The sequence below is a fragment of the Dermatophagoides farinae genome, chromosome 1 (assembly GCF_024713945.1).
Source record: "Dermatophagoides farinae isolate YC_2012a chromosome 1, ASM2471394v1, whole genome shotgun sequence".
NCBI classification, from domain to species: Eukaryota; Metazoa; Arthropoda; class Arachnida; order Sarcoptiformes; family Pyroglyphidae; genus Dermatophagoides; species Dermatophagoides farinae.
The window spans coordinates 8,179,935-8,195,887 of NC_134677.1; the positions used below are offsets into that span (position 1 = coordinate 8,179,935).

At 29.2% G+C, this 15,953-nt stretch overlaps 3 protein-coding genes across 5 annotated transcripts; 2 read left to right on the forward strand and 1 right to left on the reverse strand.

Annotated features, from left to right (window-relative positions):
* Window positions 1-982: 982 nt before the first annotated feature.
* LOC124491884 (uncharacterized) lies at window positions 983-10,049 on the forward strand. 3 transcript variants are annotated; one of them, XM_075730120.1, is made up of 3 exons: window positions 983-2,623; window positions 6,265-7,410; window positions 7,488-10,049. In XM_075730120.1, exons 2-3 carry the CDS (start codon window positions 6,570-6,572, stop codon window positions 9,704-9,706), a joined length of 3,060 nt encoding a protein of 1,019 aa, XP_075586235.1. In that variant the 5' UTR covers window positions 983-2,623; window positions 6,265-6,569; the 3' UTR covers window positions 9,707-10,049. The 3 variants fall into 3 exon arrangements, with proteins under 3 accessions (XP_075586235.1, XP_075586241.1, XP_075586247.1); XM_075730126.1 differs by having other exon boundaries at window positions 983-2,075; XM_075730132.1 differs by having other exon boundaries at window positions 983-1,522.
* Window positions 10,050-10,327: 278 nt separating this feature from the next.
* Window positions 10,328-12,555, forward strand: LOC124491887 (uncharacterized). The gene is made up of 5 exons (XM_075730201.1): window positions 10,328-10,767; window positions 10,849-11,089; window positions 11,151-11,219; window positions 11,284-11,532; window positions 11,623-12,555. The coding sequence occupies exons 1-5, from the start codon at window positions 10,400-10,402 to the stop codon at window positions 12,499-12,501; spliced, it is 1,806 nt and encodes a 601-aa protein (XP_075586316.1). The 5' UTR covers window positions 10,328-10,399; the 3' UTR covers window positions 12,502-12,555.
* Window positions 12,556-12,677: 122 nt separating this feature from the next.
* Window positions 12,678-15,659, reverse strand: Mon1 (vacuolar fusion protein MON1 homolog). The gene is made up of 4 exons (XM_075730186.1): window positions 15,600-15,659; window positions 14,403-15,526; window positions 13,320-14,332; window positions 12,678-13,255 (listed from the first exon to the last, which is right to left on the reverse strand). Exons 2-4 carry the CDS (start codon window positions 15,184-15,186, stop codon window positions 12,863-12,865), a joined length of 2,190 nt encoding a protein of 729 aa, XP_075586301.1. The 5' UTR covers window positions 15,187-15,526; window positions 15,600-15,659; the 3' UTR covers window positions 12,678-12,862.
* Between the last annotated feature and the right edge of the window lie 294 nt (window positions 15,660-15,953).

Consider the following 15,953-nt stretch of genomic DNA (forward strand, 5'->3'; position numbering starts at 1 on the left):
TGTTGATAGAAGAAAAAAGATGTTCAAAATTCTCTAAAATTGATGATAACTTTTCTAAATACAAATGTCGTTGACAAACAAACAAACAAACATACACACACAAAAAAAATTTTTTTACTTTACAAATTTTATGTACAGATTTTCTGTTCAAATACCCCCCCCACCACCACCACCACACCAAATAGATAAATATTCATAAAAGGATTTATTCTTTGATTCCCCAATGTTTTCACCCCCCGGTCCTCAGCTAGCAGCCACCACCACCACCACCATTATCATTTAAAAGTCATAAAATAAAATCGAATGATAAATAGATGGATGGATGTTGTGAACAAAAAAAAAAAAAAAATGGGGGTGGATGGGTGTGAAACATGCAATAACAACAACAATGACAAGTAAAAATCTCCAAAATAAACAAAACAAAAAAAAAATGAATGCAATACACACGTGCAAAGAAAAAAAAACCAAACAAACATACAAACACACACACACAGGTGAGTGGATATCATTTGAACATAACATAACCTTTGCCATCTATCTATCCATATATACTAAAATATTTATGTTAATCAAATATCAAATATCAACATTTATTTGTATATTTTGCTCTGATTTTCTTTCGTTTGTTTGCTCAATATTTTTTTTTCTCTCTCTCTCTCTCTCTCTTATTCAATATCCAGAAATGAAAATTTAACACGTTAAATGTTGATGGCCAATGATGATGATGATGATGATATTGACATGTGAACCGTCTAAATTTACCTGTAGATGATGATGATGATCATCATCATCAAACTGGCTTCTACTATGGCATTTTATATTCATTTATTTTTCCTGATGATGGTAGATGTTGAATGATGTACAATGTGTAAAAAAGATTTTCGTTTTTTTTTCATCTATATAAAAAAAACGAAAATCTGAACCATCTTTTTTTTTGCTTGATTTACTCACCTGTGTGCGTGTGTGTGTGTGTGTGTGTGTGTGTTCGTATATTTGTGGATATGATTATTCGTGTCTCATCTCATCAACATCAACATCAATAATAGTAAAGCAGCAACAGAGAGAAAAAGAAAAAATACCAAGTTCACCTTTCACCTTGGTCCTTGATTGGTTGATAGAGAGAGAAAAAAAAATTTTTTCTTCTTCTTCTTCTTCTCTGCTAGCTGTTGATTCATCACGACAACCACCAAAACTTAACCAACAAAACAAACTGAATCAACCAAAAAAAAAAAAAAACTTTGGCATTCATTGAATTTACTATACTCTACTATACTATGGTCATCGTCATCGTACACACTGCGAGTGTATGTGTGTGTGTGTGTGTTTGGTGATGAACCAAAGCTTTCAGAAAAAAAAGCAACTAAGCTAAGAAAAATATAAAAAAAACGATCGAAAACTCTGGGACTTTCAAATAAAACGAACGAAAAAGACCGGAGAAAACAGAAGAAACAAAAAAAAAAAAAAAAAAAACTGGAAAACCGAAACGACCCGACGCGCCAAGACAACATACATTGAAGAGATGGTAAGAAAAAAGACAGAAAGCTTCGTGAGTTTCAAGTCTTTTTTATTATTATTTTTCTTGCCATTCATTTTTGCGCATACAACAACATATAAATGAAGAAAAACGTACGAAGACCACGACGACGACGACGATGAAGACTACGATGATGATAACTTTTTCGTTCAGAAAAAAAAATATCGATATTCATCGTATGTGTGTGTGTGTGTGTGTGTTTCTTAAAATATTTTCTCAGTTTGTTTGTAGCTTCCATACGGTGTGCACACACACACCGTCAACATAAACATTCAAAATTTACAACCACAACCAAACAGCATCAAGTTGACAATTTTTTTTTTTAAACCTGTGCGTTTGTGTTTTGTGTGTATATAATCTATGAATGAACGTTGAACGTTTTGATTTTTGAATTAAAAAAAAAAATTTTTTTTTTCATATTCATCCATCTATATACATCAAATTCGTTCATCGACCATAACAACAACTTGTTGATGTGTGTGTGTGTGTTTTTTTTCTGTTGTGGTGGTGGTGGTGGTATTTCGTGACTTGGAAAAAAAATGTTTGTTTGTTTTTTTTATTGATTTAATTCAATTTCATTTCATTTTTTTTTTTGATTTGGTTTTTCTAACCAAATAAATTTGATATTTAAATGATATAATCATCATCATCATCATCGTATTTTCTTTCATTCTTCCTTGTTTTCTATTGATCAATAAACGAATTGAAAAAGAAAATATTTTCATTTCATTTCTTTTTTCTTTCTTTTTTTGCCAAAAACCGATCAATCAATCGTTTCTGGTTTCATAAATCATATATAAACACACACACACATTCTTCAATATTTATTTTTCCATCTATTACAAATCAAATCATAATTTACAAAAATCATATGTCAATCAATCAAATCAAATTTTGAACAAAAAAAAAAAAAAAAAATCTTCATATACTACACACCACCAGCAACACATCAACAACAACAAAATTGAGACTAAACATACACACACACACTTGTTGTTGTTGTTGTTGATATTCATGATAATCATCTTGAAAAAATGTTATTGATCATGATCAACAAATCAAAACCACAACAATATTATTATTATTATGGTAATCATCAACCAATAATAATAATATTTATTATTATCCAATAAAGAGAGACAGATAAATGAATAAAGAAAACAAAACAAAAAAAATCTAAATATAAAGCCAAAATAAAACCTTATTAACCAACTTGAAACCATATCATCATCATCATCATCATATAACAAATATAAACAAACGAAACGAAACGAAACAAAACAAAACATTATCACATTAATGGATGGAGTATGTTGTGTGTATATTAACATTCTGCAAATCCAATTTCTGTTTTCAACATTCTAGTTTGTTTGTTTGTTTGTTTGTTTGTGATTCCCACATATATTATCATTACATTACTCGAGCGATAATCGAAATCACAACTGTGTGTGTATGTAAATATATCTTCTTTTTTTTTCATTTCATTTTTTTTTCTCGTAAAATTGATGATTCATAGGATTTAATGAGAGAATAAGAGACTGAATATGATGGTGACACTAATGTTCAACACATTCTCTGTTCATTTAGTTAGATTTTTTTGTTTTGTTTTTGTTTTATCGAATATTCTTGTTCTACATTTTTTTTGTTGTGGGAAAAAATATATTTATAAAGAATTCATTTCTCTGTTCATCGTTGTTGTTGCTGTAGTTGTTGTTGTTGATGATGATGGTGCCAAGTTGAATTTCGTCGTCTGTTTTTTTTTTCTATTTTTCATCTTTTGATTGGTTTCATTTGCATATGTATTGAAATTGTGTCTGTCTGTGTGTGTGTGTGTTGTTTGTTTGAATAAAAAAAAAATATATTTCTCATTCATACATTCATTCAGCCTAAAAATATAAATTCTACCAGCAACCACTTTGAGTACTTAATAATAATAATAATAATAATAAAAATGTAAGTAAAGTAGAGAAGAGAAAAAAAATGGGCACCAAAAGAAACCTCATTTTTATTTGCCACATTTTTCCATATAATATAACCCGACGATGATGATGATGATGACGATCATTGACTTGTTGCAGTTGTGTATAATGATGATGATGATGATGAACCAAAGTTTTTTCAGCCGTTTAATTAGATAATTTTTACTTGATTTTTTTTTACAAAATTTTCAATGTAAGTCAATTGAATTTTCATTTTTTTTTCGTACATTAAATTCTTTATACAAAATATTTCAAATATTCAACAACGACGACGACAACAACAACAACAACAGGTGACGATGAAAAAAAAAACGAAATTTTCACATTCTATGTGGTCATCCAACAAGTTTTTTTTTCTTTCTTTTTTCATTTCGTAAAAATAAATAAATTTTATCCCGGTTTCATCATTTGATTGGTTATGTCAACATTTAGTTTGATCATAAAATGATGAGAAGCCGGATGTTTTATGTGTTGGTCCATAGTTTGATGATGATGATGTTGTTGTTGGTGATGATGATGATGATGATGATGGTGGTGGTGGTTCATTGATGTGATTCATTTTATTACAATTTTTTTTTCTTCTTCACTTGGACATTGACGATGGTATCTTGTTTTTTTCCTCTTTTTCTCATTTATACGAAAATGATGCTCGACGGATTATCATCATCATCAACGTCATGGAGAGAGAGAGAAAAAAAAAGCTGATTTTCCCTCTCTCACTCACTCATTCACTAGCATCGTTTCGTTTCGCTTCTTAACCTGATATTTTATCACTTCTTCATTTTTTTTTCTTTCATTCGTTTGTCCATCTTTTTTTTTCTTTTTATTTGCAGTTATCTTTTCCAGGGAAAATATATTATATAACACACACACACACACAAATGGCGACGACATTCATGGCTATAGCAAAGGTCAATGTCAATGTGTATGTAATTCTTACCATTTGTGTAAATGAATAAATGTTCAATGAATGAATGAATGAATGAATGACTAAAAATGATCATGATATTTACCTGTTAAACTAAATATATTCTTGGACCTAAAACAGATGATTTTTCGGCCATTTCCGCGATTTCAAAAATAACCGATTTATCACCTTTTTTTCGGTTCGGATTCAAACATTTTGTATACAAATAGCTGTAATGTACTTAGCTATTTCAATGTTTGTGTTTTTTTTTTTTTTTTTTTGGTGATGGTTCTTCAAGGATTAGATATTTTCATTTCGTTTTTTTTTTGTTTCTCTTGCTTTTTGATGTATTTGTGTTTTTTTTTATTGGTTATATATAAACAAAAATACATGATGATGGTGGTGGTGGTGTCATTGGCATTTGGTATATTGATTGCGCAAAACAAATAAAAAAAAGTGGCCATATTTCTCTTTCTCTCACCCATTGATTTTTTTTTGTTTGTTTGTTTGGTTAATTCCAATTTGATTAAAAGATTCTTGTCTTTTTTTTCTTCTCGTTCATACTAGAATTTCATATTTGCATAATTATGCATAATTAATTACACTGATGATGATGATGATGATGATGATAATGATCGATTGAAATTGATTATTAACAATAATTATGTGGAGATTTTTTTTTCTGTCTCGAAAATGTGTGAATCCACAAACATAATTATCATTATCACACATAGAATCCAAAAAATAGATCCAATCATTTTTTTTCTACTCTGCATAATAATGATTGATTATGGATAATTTTTTTTCCCATTTTGTAATTTCAACAACAACAATAATTTTGTATATAATATAATATTACATATCACATCAACGACAATTTATTATTATTATAAAATCAGATTGATTCATATCGATTGCACATTATCAATCGATTGATTGATCATGAAAAAACGTCATTCAAAAATCAAAATGTATAAACACATCCTTGTTTTTGTTTTTGTATTTTTTTTTGCAGCAAAAAAAAAAAAAAAAAATTTTTCATCCAAATCAATCTAATAATTCATTAGTATCGAATGATTAGAATGAATATCAAAATTCACTGTGATCTGTCATCATAGAACGAAAATTGTTTTGTCTATATAGTAGCTGATTTATTATTATTATCATCATATATGAAAAAAGCCAAATAAATCGTTTCACATATATGTAATTGGCAAAAATAATTAATTTGTCATTTTCTCTCCATCGCTCTATGTCTATGTGTGTGTGTGTGTGTGTATTGGATTTCCTTTTTCACATCCACCATGTGTGTGTGTGTGTGTGTATGTATCGAGCGCAAAAAAAAAAAAACATTTACATTGGAAATGATTTGAAAAAAATAAATTTTTTTGCCGTTTCTCTCTCTCTCTCTCTGGTTGTATATGGATTTAATGGAAATGATGTATGTGTGTGTGTGTGTGTGCGTGTATCTACCGGACGATCGATATGTGTGTGTGTGCGTTTGTATGTGAAATATTCATAATAAAACTGGACAAAATAACGACATAATAATTCCAATGTCAAATAATCATTTGTTATTATAAAAAATATGAACAAATTTACAATTTATAATAATATATACACATAATACAACAAACATTCTACTATTAGTCAATTTAGTTAGTTAGTTTGACGTATTATTGAATTTTTTTGTTGTTGTTGTTGTTTTTTTTTTCATTTTCATTTGTATATTTTGCCTGATTCGATAAAATGACGGATATGACATGAGAATAACAGACAATTTTTTTTTATTTATAAATGTAAATTTTCAATAATTTTTTTACATTTTTTTTTGATACTTCTAGGGACAAATACGAGAAAAAATGATGATGTGCAACAATAACAAAAAACAACAACAACAACAACGAAAAAGAAAACAATAAAAAAATGAATCGAAAAATGAATATCGACGAAAGAAAATGACAATTTTTTTAATTTAAACGGAAAAAAATCAATGGCTGCAAGAATTTACTTGGAATAAAAATCGATTTGTAACTAAATTAATCGAATCTTCATCATCAGCAAATTTATTGATAATCGATCCTCATACTATTATTCATCTTATTATTTTTTTTTTTTTCTTCTTCATCTTGAAAATACCATTTGAGCAATGAGCACCAATATATTTAATGTGCCAATGGCCAACACTGCTATTGCAACATTAACACCAAATAGCCTTAATCACCATCATCATGTTCATCATCGACAACATTCATCAATATCGATGATGGATTCAAATCATCATCATCATCATCATCATAATCATCCATCATCAATATTGTTTTCATCCACAGCAGCAACAACAACAACGAATACACCATTCAATAGTGGATCAACACCATTAATAAATTCACCAACTACTGCATTTCCTTTTCCACCGCCACAATCACCTGGTTATCTTTCCAGTTCATCATCATCATCGTCATCGTCGTCGTCATCATCATCAGCATCGAGTACATCATCCACAATGAATCCACATCATCATCCTCATCATCATCATCATCATTTACAACAACAATTGGCGTGGATGGCCAACAACAACACACCAAATTCTATACAAGCTGCATTAGCATTACAACAAATACAACATCAGCAACAACATGCAAATATAAATGGCAAAATAACAAGCGATAATAATAATAATGAATTGATCCAAACAACAACAACAACAACAACAAAAGATCATTTAGATAGTCATTCGATGAAATTGAAAACCAAGGCAACACTAGCAACACCAGCAACAACAACAACAGTGGCAACGGAACTGACATCAGCATTCCGATCAATGACAACGGCAACACAAGATTCTTCAATTAAAGAGAAATTCACTTTTCCTTCAATCGATTCTCCTGGGAAACAACCACAACCATCAGGCGTCAATTGTTCACCCGGTGGTAATAATAAAATACAAAAATGTACCAATAATGGTACAATAACGCAATCGAATCCAGGTATGTTTTTTTTTTGTTTTTTCAATGTCATCCAGGAAATCAATAATAATTATTTTGAATTTTCTCCGGTTTCACAGATCTTACATGGACAAATTCTTCTTCTTCATCATCATCATCACCATCTGCTGCATTTGTATTGCCCATAAGTAATTCTTCAAGTCCAGGAATAACAACAACAACAGGTCATTTAAGGCCAAATCCAACATCACCATCAGCATTTACTTATCCACATTATCTGATGCCACCAATTTATTCTTATTACCAACAAGCGGCAGCAGCAGCAGCATCACAAACAAATCAACAGCCAGCAGCATCGCCTATTTCACCATTTATTGTGCCAAATCAACTTCAACCACCACCCCCACCACCATCATTACATCATCATCCATTAATATCACCAACCATATCAAATAATTCATCAATATTTTTTCATGATCATCATTTGCATCGACAACAACAACAGATAAAGTCAAATCGCGATACAAATATAGAATCACCATCAAGAATCAATAGTCCAACAACAATAATAAAAGAGAATCAGACAAAAATTAAGGCAAATAATAATCAAATTATTGATCTCACAGCAAATCGTAAATGTGATATAACAACAACAACAACAACAAAAACGAATCCACCACCAACTGACATTGATAAAACCACAAACAATAATCCTAATGATTCCACAATGAATAATGGACAACAACAACAACAACAACAACAAAGTCTGAAGAGAAAAAATCCAGATGGATCGGATAAATCTAAACATAAGCAGCAACAACAATCGATAATTGATAATAATAATCAATTAAGCAATAATTTTTCATCATCATCACGTAAACATCGAGTATTGATAAAGCCACCAAATATTAATATTAAAAACGCCGATAATAATGTATCATTATATCAACAACAAACTAATCGTCATTTATTATTACAACCACCACCCGCACCACCACCACCACCACCACCATTATCATCATCACCATATGTAACTGCCATTAATTCAAAGTATTTAGATCATCATCATCATATGCCACCATTATCTGCACCACCGATAATTCCGCATCAATCATCATCATCATCATCATCACATAATCAACATCTTGTTGGCAATAATAAATGTTTTGAATTTCCAATCGATATGAATAGCAGTAGTAATACTAGTAGCAATGGAAATAGTAGTAGTAATATAAAATCAAATAAACTTTGCGCTAAATCATCAAAATCATCAACAATAAGCAGCAGCAATAATAATTCATTATTATTAAAAGATGTTGAAAAAAAATCCAATCATTCATCATCATCATCATCATCGAAACAAGATAATCATTTGATGAAAAAATCAACAACAAAAAATTTATTTCCCGAATATTTTCGTAAAGGATCCACCATACGTTTAGGTGATGGTAATCTTAAAAAAATTGAAGAATTAGTTACCAGAGATTTTATCGACAGTGCAACATGTAATGAAAAATTTTCTATTGAATTAGCTGAAATTGTTGGTATAAGGGAAAAATCATCATCATCATCATCATCATCATCGTCATCGCAATCATCAAATAAAAAATGTAATGGACAACAAATTCGTATAAATTTTCTGATAGGACAATCCCGTACAAAAGTTTCGTTTGATTCACCCATTGATCATCCATATTTTGTATATCAAGAAGGGTGGAGTTCATGTTCACCAACGCATACACAGAAACGTTATGGATTAAATTGTCGTCGATTAATTGTTGGTGATATAGTTGTTACATTGACTAGCAAACAAACAAAAACAACAACAACAACATCAGGTAATTCAATTGTACAGGATGATAGTGGTGGTAGTAAATCATCATCAATCGTTTCAAGTTATAGTTCATCAACATCATCATCATTGACAAATATTTGTTCTTCAACACCAAAATCGTATACGGCAAAAATAACAACAAACAGTAGCTTGATGACAAAAAATGATGGACATTGTCCATTACCACCACCACCACCACCTGCACATTTATCCAATTTAAAAAATCATCATCAAATGAATGCAAACAGCAACAGCAGCAACAACAACAACAACAATTCTTTAAGCGCATTGAACTTAGAGAATAGTAGACGAAAAAATTCTTTCAACAACAATGATGACAACGACAATAATGATGATAAAATAAATAGTGAAAAAAATCGGGATAAAAAACCAACACCATTGATAAACGTTGATGATGATGTTGAAATTGATGTTGAAAATATTGATGATGATGACGATGATGGTAAAGCCGATTCCGAGGACGATGAAAACAAAAAACCATGAAAATCAATGAATGAAAAAAAACCAGTGCCAATCAAATAACGAGAGAGAAAGAGAGATAGTTTGATCTCAAAATAAAAAAAAAAAAAACAAAAACAAAAACCAAAAAAAAAATTACTCAACATTGAAAACAATCACACACACACACAGAAACACATTTCTACTTAATAATTTTAACATTTCTCATTTTAGTTAAATATAAAACGTGTGCCTTTTTAATTCGACCATCAGAAAGCAAAACTGGGAAAAAAAATTCATGTAAAATTGTAAATTATTTTCTTGTTTTTCGTTCACCAAACTAAAAAAAAATCGATATTTTCAATAAATCAATTATTATTTAATCAAATTTGAATTTTGGTATATCTGGAGTTTGTTTGTTTGTTTTTTTTTTTCGTAATAATAGTCGGCCAACGGGGCGGTAGGAAATTTTCTTAATTTATTTGCTTCTTCTTGATTAGTTTTGTAAATATTTTGACATTTTTTTTTGTCAATAATCTAATTGTGTTTTTTTTTGCGAACGAGCGCGCATATGTCAATGTCAATGATGATGATGATGATCATGAAATGGAAATATAGAGGCTAGGGACATTGAAAGAATAAAATATTTTTCAAGGTAATAACAATAATAGTGTTCAATGTAATTGTGTATATGATGATCACCATGGTGATGTGGTGGCCATCACCATCATCATCATCATGATCATAACAAATAACCGTGTGTGTATAGTACACACACAGACACACAAACATACACAAAACAAAAACGAAAATCGACAAACACACACGCACACACACACATACTTGCAAAAAACAATACAATTGATCGACGAAATTCTCATCAAACGAATATACAAGAAAAAAAATTATCAATCACATTATTCAACCAAGTACAGATCATCAAATATTTTGTTTTTATTAGCAAAAAAAAAAAAAAAAAAAATAAAAATGGTCAGAAAAAATCGTAATAAAAATTTACAGCAGCTACCAACGATTAATATTGTAGGTAAAAGTAGCCGAACAACAGAAGCAACAGCAGCAGCAACAACAACAACGAATATCAGCAAGTAAGTTGAGAAAATTGAAAAAATTTCATATTCAAATTCAAAATTATTTTAATTTATATATTGTAAAATTGATGATCAAAGAAAATCAAAAATACGTTATCTATTGGTACGTGGTGAAAATTATGAAAAACAAACGGCCGATCTATTACAATCAATATCATTGTATGCAAGACGTAATGCTAAACTACGTGATGCTGGTGATATTGTGGCAGAAAAATTGAATTCAATTTCCAGTGCTGAAATATTGAATCCAAGTTTGAAAAGAACTGTTTTTGAATTATCAAAAATATTTCGTTTAATACAGGATCATCGTGATTCAGAGGTTGTTATTTAATTCTTTATCTGATTCTTTCGATCAAACTAAAAAAAACGAAAACGTTTAGATTCTTTATTTAGAGGATAAATTACTACCACTCATTTCAGAATATGGTGAAACATTACAAAAACAACGTGTAAGTTGTAAATCATTGTTTTTGTAGATTCAATGGTTCATTGAAATAATTTTATTTTCCATAGGAAGATCTTCGATCAAATACAAATAAAATGTTGGATTCAAATCGACGATTAAATTGGATTCGTTTATCATCATCATCATCATCATCAAACACTACCACAATGAATAATCAGCCAACAGAAATGTTGGCTAAACGTCGTAGTCAAAGTATGGAACGTTTAGATAGCAATAAACATTCAATTGATAGAACGGAAAAATTTATACAAAAATCGATTCAACATTATGAAATGAAAAAGAATATCATATTCAAGGTAATTCGATTATTGGATCAATAATAATTACAAATCGATTTTTTTTTGTTCGCTAAAAAATTTTATTTTTAAAATTTTTCAAACACACAGAAATTATTGCTAAAATTTCTACTTACCGAACTTCGATTCACGATGAAATCTTTCAATAATTTGACTTATATTTATAAACACATACTGGATGGAATGAATCCATCGAATGATTTGAAATATTTTAATGAATTTTTTCGTTTTAACATGAGTAAAAAAATAACCAGATCAAATATAAATATAGATCATGATGATATGGATACGGATGAAGAAAATACTGAGGATGATGATGATAATGATGATGATTATGACGACGACGACAATGATGATGACGATGATGACGATTTAGGAAATGATCAGAATAATGAAAGCGATGGTGATCTTGATGGTAATTTTGCTGTTCAAACAAATCAGCAAACTTTAAAGAATAAAAGTAAAAGCCATAGCGATGATGAGGATGATGATGATGGTGGTGGTGATGGTGAAGATAATGGCAATGATGACAAACGTTTGGTTCAAACAGCAAATCAATTGACAAAACGACAATCAGGAAAGAAAAAATCCGTTTTAAAACGTTTCAATTCGACACCAGAAATATCAACAACAATAAAACAAAAAGATTTTGGAATTAATAAAACAAATGTGAAGAAAACCAATGATAATAAAAAAATTCATCTATTTGGTCGATCAATGAATAATCGATTACAACATTCACAATCGGAAACGAAAGATGAGAAAACAATGAAAAAGAAGAATAAAGTAAAATCCAATAATAATTTTAAGGGAGATGATGACAATGATGATGATGATGATGATGGATCCGAAATTACAGATGAAAATGACGATGACGATGATGACGATGATTCAGATGATGATTCCGATGAATCGAATTCTAATTCGAAAAATAATAAACTCATTCGTGATTGGAAAAAAAAGTGGTGAAAAAAAAACAATGAAAAAAAAGTAAAATCTTCGCCGATAGATGGCGATAGTTATCGGTTGATGGTGATGAAACAAATAAAAAAAAAATCGAAAATTGATTTTTTATTTTCATTTTTAATATAATAATTTTACGATTGAAAAGAGAAAATTTTTTGTCCACAAAAAAAAAAATAAAATAAATGATGAAAATTTTTATTATAAAAATTAAAATTGAAATCAGCAATCTAGCTAATCTAGGCTAGCTTGTAAATAATAATAATAATAAAAAAGATTCACAGATTACAAACATTAGTACTTTTTTTTGTACAGATTTCAAAACAAAAAGGAAAAAAAAAACAATATAGAAGATTACATAAAGAATTCAATCTTTAATAATCAATTTATCTTCTTCTTTTTTAAACCATTTGATAAATGTATCAACAGTTTCTAATGCCGATTGTTTTGTAACGAATCCATCGAATTGTGCATATAGCTGAAAAGTTGCTGTTTGCCATCCTAATAATGAACATTGTTCTTTCATACTACGTAACCATAATGTTTTCAATGATGATCGTTGCATACGTTCAATTAGATAATAATTTAGTGATGAAAATTCTGTTTGTATACTTGATTGCCATACAATACAATGTTTTGGTGTTTGATGACATAAATATTGTAAATGTGGTTGTCCCAATTCGGTTATATTTGATCCTAATCCAATCATTGGTTCGGTAAGACGAATTTGATCCAATTTGAAATTGATTGTCTCTTTTACCTAAAGAAAATGATAATAATGAGATTTTTTTCAGAAAAAAAAACACGAATCAATCAATATTTACCTGACGACATTTTTCAAAATTATTATGATCAACATCGAGAATGATAAGACAATATTTTTTACTTAGATATGATACATGTGCATGAAGAAAACGATTAGCATCAACACGACTTAAACATAATGGTATCCACAGTGTTTCCGTTGAACTAAGTAAACTATCTGAAGCTTTTATCAATGCATATAATAACTGGATATCCAATGGATTGATACGAAATTTGTTTGTATGATTACAAACAGAAATTAATTTCAAATTTTTTGTCATTCTATTTATTGATGATGATGATGATGATTGTTGTTGCTGTTGCTGTTGTTGTTCCAAATGATTATCTGATTTTTGATAATTTTCTTTTGTTGATGATTCAAAACTTTCATAAAGATCATTTGTTGTAGAATCATTTTCATCATCATTATCTTCGTCCTCATCATCATCATCATCATCATAATCACTTGAGATATTTGGATTAAAATGATTCCATTGAATATGAGAATCTAAATCAATCGGTAAACATTGAACATTACCAACACCACCACCACCACCGCCACCACCACCACTACCATCCAATTGTTCATCATCTTCAATATGAAATAATATGGTGAATACAATATCATTATTAGTTGCAACCGATTGATTAATAATCATATTGATCTGTTCACGAATATTTGGATTCATTATTGCTATTGGAACATAAACACGGCTTAAAACATTTGGTTTATGATCATAAAGAAATATTAATGATGATGAAGAATTTGTATTATTATTATTATTATTTAGATTGGAATTACTACCCAATAATGATGATGATGATGATGATGATAAAAATGAATTCGATGACGATGATGATGATGTAGAAGAACGAGGAATCGAATTCAATGATGAAGTATAAAATGAGATGACATTATTGAAAATTCTACCACCCATTAATTTATAACGTTTATTTTTATATGTAGGAAATAATTCCGTTATCGGTGTCGTAATGGATTTCACCAAAATGTCAAGTGTTTTGAAATCATTCTCTATGACCAAAAAAAAAAAAAAAGAATTTATTTTATAAAAAACAAAATACAAATAACAACCACTACTCACTATGAATGATTCGTTTGAGGTCATAAGTTGGTGCTTGTTGAAAGATAGATTTTAATTTTTTCAATGTTATTGTTGATATAATCTGTGCATGAATCTGATTGATCAATGTATATTCATCAAAACATGTTAACTGTCGACAAACGACAACAATAACCAATGGTGATCGTATAGCAAAATTTATATTCAAATCATTGTTCGTTCGAATAGTTTTAAGTTGATCATTCTGTGTTTTAATTACATAATTTATCAATGCTACACATACGCCCATCAATGTTGTTACATCTTTTCGTCCTGAATAACAATAGATTGGTTTGCCTGCTTCACTCATAATCAATACATCGATATCATTATGATGAATAGAATGTTCATTTAAAAATGTTTTCAAATTCCAATCATTCGATGAAATAATGTTGGTGGTCGTCTCGTTATCATTATTACTTTGAATGGATAATTTACTTTCGAATGATTGAACAACCAATTCTTCATCTTTATTTTTCCGATCATCAATATCATTATCGCTGTTGATGTTCTGTTTATCAGATTCTATGTAAATAGTTTCATTTCGATCCAGATCATCATGATCATCTGGACAAAGTTTTGGTGATGATAAATCAATCGGATTCAATGATGATCGAGATGTTTCTATTGGATTTTCATCTTCATTTATTACTTCTTCTTGAAATGATGTTATGTTTGAAGTTGTTGTAGAATTTGTTTCAATCGACATAGTAGTCATCAAATAATATAATAATTGTAAATGGATCCATTCAAGAAAATGGATCATTCAATCGTAAAGTTATCAATTTTTTTTTTTTTGGTAATCAATAATTTTTTTTCTATTAATTTAGCCTCCCCTCACCAGAAATAAAATCATTGAATGAATAGAATGGTTTCACTGCAGTGTGATAATCAATCAATTATATCGAAAAAAAAACCATAAACAAATCATTTCATGCAACACAAGACAATATTTCGACCATTATCATGTCATATGGAAATCGTATTGGGTAGAAATGGTCGACAATTTTTTTTCAAAAAAAAAGAAAAAAAAATTAAATAAAATATATGACCGGCCATTATGACCGCGGTAATTATTTTGAAAGAATTTCCATTTAATCAAACTACTAGAAAAATAGACAAATTTAATTATAATTAAATTCTCAAATCATCATTATCATTTATATTGTATATACTAACATCATTTGGATATCATCATCACATGATGATTGGTGAACTGGGAATAACAACAACAACAAAAAAAATCATAAAATTTTAGAATTTTCAAACACATCCATTTAAATGATGTTATTCTCAATGGGAAAATTCGATTCTGGTGATTTGGGGCATATTCATATTTCATGGATGTTGGATTTTTAATGCTCAACTCATTCATTGTATCATTCCATTCACTGACGACGTAATGCTATGAGATGATTCCAAAAAAAATATTCAGAAGATTCCGGAAAACAAAACAAAACAAAAAAAAATATTTTCTGGTTTTTTTCCCACCATCTCAATCCGGGAAACGTAACCAAGCGTTTTTTTTCTAAT